Raw genomic sequence first — 9,757 nt, forward strand, 5'->3', positions numbered from 1 at the left:
AGAAGAGGGTTTGACAGTTTGGTTCCCGGGAAAAATTAGCACGGTAATTTACCATTAATGCAAGTCGCCTTTACCCATAGAAAAGTTAGTAGCCCTGTTTGGTATCCTATTTGAAATTTTTTATCATTTCTCGAAATATTTCTTAAGAACATTTCTTGAAAACAATTTTTTTTAAGACTCAAAAACTTAATTGATTTGTGATTTAAAAATTTTAAATCTTATGACTTAAATTAGCAAAAATATCTAAAAAGAGGGGATCGCATGAGAGGGAGAAAGAGGAGAGAGGATGAAAAAAAGTAAGAGATGATTGAAGAAAGAGAAAGGATCAGACAAGATAGAGAGGAAGATGAGTGAGATAAAAAATCGAGATAATGAAGATAACGGATTGGAGGAGAGATGAAAAAGGTAAGAAAAAGAGGAGGGAGAAGGAAGAAAAGAGAGAGATAGATTTTGAGTGAGAGGGGAGAAGGGAGAGAAAATAAATGAATGAGTTTAAGTTTAAAAACTCAAAAACTCACTTTTTATGTTTTTAGAGAATGCAATATATTTTTTAGTTAGTCTTAAGTTTAGTTTTTGAAAATAGTCCTACCAAACAAGTTTTTAAGGCCTAAAACTTGAAAATTGTTTTTTAGTCTAAAAAACGGAATTTAAGTAGAGTATCAAATAGACCCTTAGGGCCTGTTTGGTATCCTACTCAAAAACTTGAATTGTTCTTAAAACTAACTTCTAAGAACATTTCTTAGAAACAGTTTTTTTTAGGTTTCAAAAACGTGTTTGGCATTGAACTTAAAAACTATTTTTGAATCTAAAAATTTGAAAACTTGTTTGGTTTAACTCTTAAAAACAACATTTTTTTTTTCAATTATGTATTTGTTTTAAGATATACAAAACATATGAAATTAAACCTTAAACATACTATTTTGATATTCATGTGCTAATACAACACATATATGCTCGATAATCAAATTAAACTTGAAGTCTTAAGACAATAAATATTACATTAAAACATTCTAGAAAACCAATAAACTTTGAGACTAATTGTTATTGACGTAATCAAGCCACATTGATCCGGTCATGTGGTCTCTAACATCATTCATAACATTGTCGTCATTCCAATGCATGTTTTCCCCTTCTTGATTCGTCCCCAAGCTTTCTTCATCTACCACATCAACATCATTGTCTTCAAATTGTTGAAACAAAGTATCATTCCTTGATTGAATTCTAATGAAATTGTGCACGGCACAACATGCAATGGGAATGCGTCTTTGCTTCCTAATTGGATAATTTGGCATCAACTTTAGAATAGGAAAACGATTCTTAAGCACTCCAATGCATCGTTCAACAACATTACGTAGTGATGAGTGCCTAAAGTTGAACAATTCCATTGCTCCTCTTGGACGTTTACCTCTTCCTCTAAAATCACGCAAGTGATAACGCACTTTGCGATATGGTGCAAGAAACCCACTCATGTTGGCATAGCCGAAATCAACAACATAATATTTTCCTATTCCAAGAACAATGCATATAAGTGTTTCACTTGAGCCAAATACAATAAGAAAAAAAATACAAGTAATTTGATATGTTTCAATGACTTCATACCTTCTTTAGGCATTGGAAACCTATTCTCTTCTCTTGTTATTGCATCCATCAACACTCTCGAGTCATTAGCCGTTCCTTCCCATCCGGTGTAGACATATGTGAACATCATGTTAAATGAACATGCCAACATAATATTTTGTGTCACACTAACTTTTCTACCTCAGTAAGAAATTTGTTTTGATGAAGGAGCCCACGCACTGATATGTGTTCCATCAATAGCGCCAATGCAATTCTACCATTTTATAATTCAAATAATAACATGTTAGTACACAAAATATAGTTTACTTCAACCTAAGTTGTTATTCTAGAGCTTTAAATATGTATCTTTCTGGGTTTTACAGGAAAATAATGATCATGATCTAACTAAATAATAAAACGAACTTTAAAAATATATTACCTAAAACCATGAGTTGTACTTCGGATTTCCCAAAATCTCAGAAGGTGTCGCATCCATATTTGGAGGTTGAATTATACGAGTACCAAGTCGACATGTTGCTTTGAGAACTCTATTAAATTTTCTTGACACAGTCTCTTTTGAATGTTGAAAGGTTTCAGCAATTACCCTATTCCGGATTGTATGACTGATAGTAAACAAGAACATGCATACGGCCTCTTCCACACAAATTGATCTATCATCTTGTAGAAAGTTCAATTCTCTCAATGTCGAGCATAAATTTCTGAATGTGTTTTTATCCATCCTTACAATATCAAATAACCTCTGTGGATGTCCATTCAATAATTCTATCACATATTGGCGGCCTGAAAAATGTGAAGTCATGCATGGCTCTTTATTTAAACGTGAGTAATGGTCATATAATCTTGTAATTAAAAGCAACTCTCCAAGTGAATCATCCAAATCAGATGATGAATCACTTTCTGAACTTGAACCAGTGTTGTCCACTTCATTTGAATCCATCCTATATAGACAAACCAATAATTATATTCTACAACTATCAAGTAATTAATAGCTAAACAAAGTGACAAGACAATACTATAAGATAATAACATAACATTAATCATATTACTAACACTAGTCATTTCAATACTCATTTAATTATAGTTCATCCTAAAGCAAAAGATCTCAATACCAAACACAAAAGCATATCCATAGTCATCTTGCTAACCCTTATAATTAATTCTAAGCAAATTGATCATATTACCAACACACTAACTAACAACCAATTCACAAACTAACTATTCATTTTAGACTATTGAGCCATAATTTTTTCCTCGACTCAGACATCTTCATAAACATCCTCCTCCAATCTGAGCTAGTGAACTTCTCCAAAGCTTTCAAATAAGCGGTATCATCAATATCTTCCATGCCCTCAAGTACTTCCATACAATCTTCAATGGTACTTAACTCTCTTAATGGGGAGGATACTTCCCTCTCTCTTTTACGCTTAACCTTTTCCAATGTAGCCTCAGTCTTGGCATTAAGTGACTTTGCCCAAGCTGCAATAGCTTCGTCCATTTTGGTTGACTTGGATGACTTTGACTTCGAGGAAAGATCACTTGGAGGAAAAAGAGCACAACGCTTGGTACTGGTTCCTTCATGTCCCTCACTAAATGCCCTTGAATCACTTCCGGTACTTTGTCTAATGTGTGCACTAGTGGTAAGAAACCCATCTTCTAACTTTCTCTCAGAATCAGAATTTGGAAGAGAATTGGTGGATGCATATTGCATTTGACCAGTAGTAGTGGTATTATTGAAAATCTGTCCAAGCACCTCATAATGAGAACACCTTTTGCTACGGAAACAGCTAGCAAACTTGTTTTTCTGTAAAATTTTAATATAGGTTGACACACTTAGAAAATAATATTATATAATGCATATCTATAAAGAAAATACATTATATAATATAATAAATACCTTAATATAAGCTGCCCAAACTTCATCCGATGCTTGAACAGTGTTTGCAACAGGGTCCCAACCCATCCTAGTATGATTAACAAGCTTGGCAAACTCACGGTGAATCTTCCGCAACCGATTATATTTTTGCTTCAATTTTTCACGAGTGTATCTCTTACCATATTTGTCAAACAACTTCATGTCAATCGCATCCCACTGATTCTTTTCTAAAGTGTTGGTTTGCAAGCCTTTTTTTTGTCTCTTCATACAACATACTAATGAAGTAGTCTTCAATAGGTTTTGGCCAATTAGCTTTATCATCAAGGTCATTTTCAAAGTCCTTGTTTGACATCTCTCAAACACGTACTAGAACAATGTAAACGGAAACATCGAAATTAATACAAAGCTAAAAGCTACATTCACTTATGAATGTACAAAACACATATATACTCAGTTTTATGTAGTATGTACTATATACTCAGTTTTCACGAACTAGATGATAAATAAAAAGGCATTTTATGCATGAGAATATCAAACAAAATAAGAGTAGTGTGACCTAAGAGTAACTCATTTACCTCTTCCAAAGACACAGGCATGACAATACGACTTAATTCAAAGACCAAAATGAAAACGAGACTTCTCTTATTAAATCCAAACAAGAACCATCGCTAAAAAACACAACGTAATTCAAAGACCAAGTCTATCATTAAAGCATTCACAGAGAAAATATGAAAAATTCATTTTGGAACTCAAACATTTGACATTTTGGCTACTCCAAAGACCCATCCAATAAAACAAGTATATCACATAATATTACTTGCTACATACATGTAGCAAATGTCATAAATCCATTCTATGAAACAAGCAACCATATGAATTTTGTAACCAACCACATATTTACCATGTCAGCATAAAAAAAGGATCTGAACCCATCAGCTAATTCGTGCCATCTATCGATTCAAGATAGCAAAAATCCAGATTAAAAAATATGATTTTAAGCTCTTAGCCATCTAATAAACAAACCCCACTTCCAAAAACTCCTCAAAAGTTGAGTTTGAATGGAAAAACGGATAGCAAATTATGACCATCAGACTAACAAAGAATGGATTTTTTAATACACTTTTCATGTAAATTAAACACAACCAGATGGTGGTTCCTAATCCTTTTCTGAAACTAACTAGGTAAAATGCGAGTGGTGAACAATCAAAGCATTAAAGCATGGTTTTTTTTTTTTAATATATATATATATATATATATATCTATATATCAAAGAACAGAGAAGATGAGGAGGAGGACCTTGTTCGATGATCGGATTCTTGAGCTAATAAGGCTTGTCCAGAACGCTCTTCACCAAGAACGAAAACGACCGAGTCCGATTCGATGTCCTTGTGAACAAAAGCTTGTATTTGTTCTTCCTGGAACCGAAATCGATCAGTTTGGATTGTGATTTGCAATGCCACACTGTCTCTACTCCGCTGCTCGGAATATATATACAGTACATAAATGAATCACAGCAATTAGATATATAAACTCAATTTCTCACAACCCAACACATAAAACATTTAAATCCAACTTTCTGATCATTTTCTCCATTCCGAGGAACCAAACAAAATAATAAGAGAAAGACCCATTACCGTGATCGTTCCTGACAGTGAAGAGAATGGCCCAGTCTCGTCCCCAATCAACCACTCAGAGATTCGAAGCTTAAAGCTATTCACCGGAACCTTCACCCTACTGGCCGGAATCTCTTGGTCTTTCGTGGTTGGTGAGGCGGAAGGCTTGTTCGTGGTCTGCACAGCGCAGGTCGCTCAGACCTCCATTGCAATCTGAATCTGCGAAAAAAAAAAAAATACTAAAACCTGACTTTTGTTGTTTTCAAATTATAATGGGCTGTTCTTAAATTTTTTTTTGAGTCCAGTTTTGCAAATGGGCTTACCAAACGGGTTTTTTTCCTTTAAAACTTAAAAATTGTTTTTGAGTTAAAAACTTTGGACTCAAATCCAATACCAAACAGGCCCTTAGCTTTTAGTTCGAACGCTGTTGTAGCTTGAAGACTAATCTAACATCTAATCTAATAAAATTTATCATTTAACAAAAAAAAAATTTACTAATTTGTTTGGGAAATGTCCTTTTTAATAAAATTCTCAAGAATAAGCAATTATATTAGGGTAATTAATTATTTTAATAAAAAGTCTTAATCTCCCTCAAAAAAAGAGAAAAAAAAAGTCTTAATCATGTGTCCTTTTCTCCACCACATCAAACCTTCCGTCGCCCTTCTCGTCCAATAGAAATGTTTTTGTTTATCGAGTGAAAGTACATTTGCAAAAAAATTCATTTTCACCTTTAACACATAACGCCACTTAATGTTTCAATTTCACCCCTTTATTTAAATGAATAAATGAAACTAGCAGAGAGAGAGCACACATTTTATGTGTATGTGAATAATTTCTCTTAATAATTATATATTTTGTAATATTACATAATTACTATTTTGTCTTCCTTATATAAATATTGTGTATCAAAAGTGAGGGTAAAATTGGAAAAATATGATTGTCATTATCTAAAAAAAAAAAAAGAGGGTAAAATAAGAAAGATAGGGATATGATTGTTATTTTGTCAAAACATACAAAATTACTATTTTGCCCTCCTTTTGTCAATAATGTGTATAAAAAATGAGGGTAAAATAGAAATAAAAGTTGATAATAAAAGTTTTCTTAATAATAGTATAAATGAGATAAAGAGAGTAAGAGAGAACGTGGAGTGACGAGAAAAGGGAAAAAAATTTATTTTACTTTATGTTTTTTTAATATTAAAGATATATTATAATCATATGTGGAAAAGACTTAAAAAATAATAGTAAATTTTGATTTGCCTGAAATTATATTGTTGTTTATGTTTTTTATTTTTGTTTAGTTTTAATTAGAAGATTAGATTGACAATTTTATGAAGTTGGTTGACAATCATAGTCTTATTGATACAGTTAATCTCAGTTTACTATCTTGAATTTTTTTGGTTTTCAACATTTCATATATTAAGTTTTTTTAAATCCCAGTTTGGTATCTAAAGTCATAATTATGGGATACTTTCATATCTCCGTTAAGTTAAGGAACCAATGACCGTGCCACGTGGATATTAACAATTTAAAAATTAAATAAAATTAAATAAAAATCAAATCCCAATCATCTCTCCAAATCAGAGGAAAACATTTTCCCAAATCCCCAAAGCCGGAAAAAAGATCCCTTCTAGATCCTCTTTGTGGGGATCTAGGAGATCAATCAATCATGTCCATTCATAGTAACATCGTGCGGTCAGTTTTTGTTAGGTCTTAATATTTAATTTTAAATTTTAAATGATTTCTGACCGCACAATATACGATAAACAGACATAATTGATTGATCTCTCGAATTCCCACAAAGAGAATCTGGAGAGGATCTTTTTCCCCAAAGCCAACAACCCTAATTTTCGCCATGGACCCATATTGTTACATCCCACATCGCCCAAGGGAGTGGATCATGTAAGCCTTATATGTATATTCCCACCTCTACTTAGCACGAGACCTTTTAGGAGCTCGCTTAACTTCGGAACATCCCACATCGCCCAGGGAAGTGGATCGTGTAAGCCTTATATGTATATTCATGTCTCTACCTAGCACGAGACCTTTTGGGAGCTCACTGGCTTCGGGTTTCGTCAGAACTTCGAAGTTAAGCGAGTTCGCTCAAGAGCAATCCTAGGATGGGTGACCCACTGAGAAGTTCTCGTGTGAGTTCCCAAAAACAAAACCATGAGGGCGTGGTCGGGGCCTAATGCGGACAATATCGTGCTATGGTGGAGTCGAGCTAAGGATGTGGTGGGGACTTGTGTAACATCCCGTCCCGAAACTAACGAAACGTACGTATGAATTTACGATTTTACCCCCTAGTTCGTTACTTTACGTGTAGTTTTGTGTTGTGTGATGTTGTAGGACCACACACACACTCATACACCCCGTCTCACTTTCCCTGATTCCCTCTCCCGTGTCTCTTCTCTGTCTCTCTGTCTCTCTCTCTCCCCGAGTTCCTCTTCTTCTTCTTCAACATACAGACACACACACACAAACATACTCAAATCTTCACGAATCAAGAAACCAAGACCACCCTCGTGCTCGTGAGGCTGAGAGGAGTCCAGTGGTGCCATTTTCAGGTAAGAACTTCGATATTTTCACGTCGATATCACCATGGCCGATTTGAGCACTGTTCATGCAAACCTAATCTAGCTTGTTTTAGGAAATTCTAAGCTTGTAGTTGTGTTTGTGAGGTTCCCAGGAGCTTGGGAGTGTTTCGTTGGACGAGTTTGGACGTCAGGATCGTCCTGTTCAAAGTTGGCCGAACTTGGATCGTGGTTGCAGGTATGATCGTGTGATTTTTAGGCCTTAAAAGTAGTCCAACGTGATTCTACTAGTCCTAAGCTTCATTTTGGTATAAAGATCGTGAAAAATGGTTGAAAAACGAAGGAGAAAACTAAGTTTGAATTTTTCCCAGTTTTCCGGCGCCGTCGCCGGCGCCGGAGTCTCGCCGGAGAAGAAAGGGGAATATTCCGTTAAGTTTTAACAGAATATTCCTAACGGCAGTTGACGGCGTCAGTTAAGGTTAACGGAATATTCCGTCAGTTTAACGGAATATTCCTGACGGCGTCAGTTGACGCCGTCAGTGTGCATGTCACGTGGCCGCGCGTGGGGGCGCGTGGGGGCGCGTGCGTGGTCCAAAAATTATTTTAAAAATATGGGTGTGATCCTGAGGTTGTGTAGAGCACGTTGGTATATTCAATTGCCCATTTTGAGCAATGTATGAGAAGTTATTACGAGAAGTTGGTTATGTGCTTTTAAATTAACGTTTTCGTAGCTTTTTCACGTATAGGTGATTCGTATTCCGAGGACAAGCGAACACACTCGAGGCAGGGGGGCTACGACCCTTCCACTTATCAGTGAGTGGGCTTTTGTTTTCCGTATATACCTATATACATTTAAATTCCCAGAAATAGATTAAAAAGAGTAATTGATTTATGCCATGCATTTCATTATTATCGCTTATGCATCATCACATACATTAGTAGCGGCATACATTTATATATGTGTATTGGTGCTGTGGACGCACAGGTAAGTGCCAGGTAAGTGGTATTCATGTTTGTATGCAATAATAGTTTGAGATGCTTAGAGAGCTCATAATCTGCACCCCCGGTGTTAGTGCTCCCGCCCAGAGAGGGGCAGAGTCCTTCACGTGATGTTCACCCGCACCACATGCTCGCCTTGGATCCAAGTAGGTGCATAGCCTTGTCGTGCAGACCACATTAGGTGGTTCCGACTCGTAGGTGACCCGCGATTATTCGCACAGTCTTCACGTGATCGTAGCACTAGAGCGTATATATTACACCCAGTCCTGTCGTACAGACCACGTTAGGTGGTTCCGACTCGTGTGCAGATTCAGATATTGAGTTGAGATTGGAGCTCTATATGCAGCCGTACAGGTCACGTTAGGTGACTCCCGGCTGCCAGATTATATGTTATTGATGTGATGTACGCTTGAGCATTTACATTTGATTATGAGATTCCGTTGTGGCATATTCTCGAGCATGAATGACATATTTTGGAGCATGATTGGCATATCTATACATACGTATATATGTTCATTTTCTGGGAAGTATACAGGTTTTACGGCGAGGGGTTATAATGTATTTTGCTAAAGAGTTTTCAAAGAGCTTTGTTTTTGCCCACTCACGCTTTTGTTTTTTGCGCCCCTCCAGGTTCTAGTGGTCTAGCAAGTTCGGTGGTTTATCCCAGAGGGCGTCCCGACATTTCTGACAGACACTCACCATTGTAGGGTCACCTTCGGGTGTATATACGTCGCATTTTTCCCTTTTGACTGCTGTAGACTTGCTCTGAAATTGTGTCTCACATACACTAGTACTTTGTATGCTAGTTAGTTTTTAAATTATTCATACTTTTATATTACTATCTTAATAGCTTCCGCACGCGCACATGGCTACGTCACCTCCGTGTGACGGCCAGCACTCCCTGATCTCGGTCGGGGTGTGTCAACTCGGGGCGGGATGTGACACATATTGACACGTGGTGCCAAATCATTATCTGCTTAGGCGTCACGTCATTATTTAATAGCTGACTTAACCGCAACCTTAACGAAATTACGAAATTGTCTTGAAATTTTGACTTCAGGTACCATTATGGGATAAAAAACTTGATGTACCAAATGTTAAAAACCAAAAAACTTGAGGGTAATAAACTGAGATTAACTCTTATTAATATGTAGTTTTGAT

At 36.0% G+C, this 9,757-nt stretch overlaps 1 protein-coding gene and 1 pseudogene across 2 annotated transcripts; both read right to left on the reverse strand.

Moving 5' to 3' along the window:
- Nucleotides 1-899: 899 nt before the first annotated feature.
- On the reverse strand, nt 900-1,963 carry LOC137734389 (uncharacterized). Its single transcript, XM_088696551.1, has 2 exons — nt 1,600-1,963; nt 900-1,504 (listed from the first exon to the last, which is right to left on the reverse strand). The coding sequence occupies exons 1-2, from the start codon at nt 1,727-1,729 to the stop codon at nt 1,035-1,037; spliced, it is 600 nt and encodes a 199-aa protein (XP_088552677.1). The 5' UTR covers nt 1,730-1,963; the 3' UTR covers nt 900-1,034.
- Nucleotides 1,964-2,593: 630 nt separating this feature from the next.
- Nucleotides 2,594-5,236, reverse strand: LOC137734390 (uncharacterized; annotated as a pseudogene). The gene is made up of 3 exons (XR_015964033.1): nt 4,748-5,236; nt 3,473-3,817; nt 2,594-3,379 (listed from the first exon to the last, which is right to left on the reverse strand). The product of XR_015964033.1 is annotated as an uncharacterized LOC137734390 (transcript).
- Between the last annotated feature and the right edge of the window lie 4,521 nt (nt 5,237-9,757).

Source organism: Pyrus communis, chromosome 7 (genome assembly GCF_041283825.1).
Source record: "Pyrus communis isolate YQ-2024b chromosome 7, ASM4128382v1, whole genome shotgun sequence".
NCBI classification, from domain to species: domain Eukaryota; kingdom Viridiplantae; phylum Streptophyta; class Magnoliopsida; order Rosales; family Rosaceae; genus Pyrus; species Pyrus communis.

What these genes read in the sequence shown, in the direction of transcription:
- LOC137734389 (XM_088696551.1), bottom strand. Translation starts at nt 1,729, where the DNA reads ATGTTGGCATGTTCATTTAACATGATGTTCACATATGTCTACACCGGA. An exon ending in GTTTCCAATGCCTAAAGAAG is followed by an intron (nt 1,505 to 1,599) that starts GTATGAAGTCAT and finishes TTCTTGGAATAG; the next exon opens with GAAAATATTATGTTGTTGAT.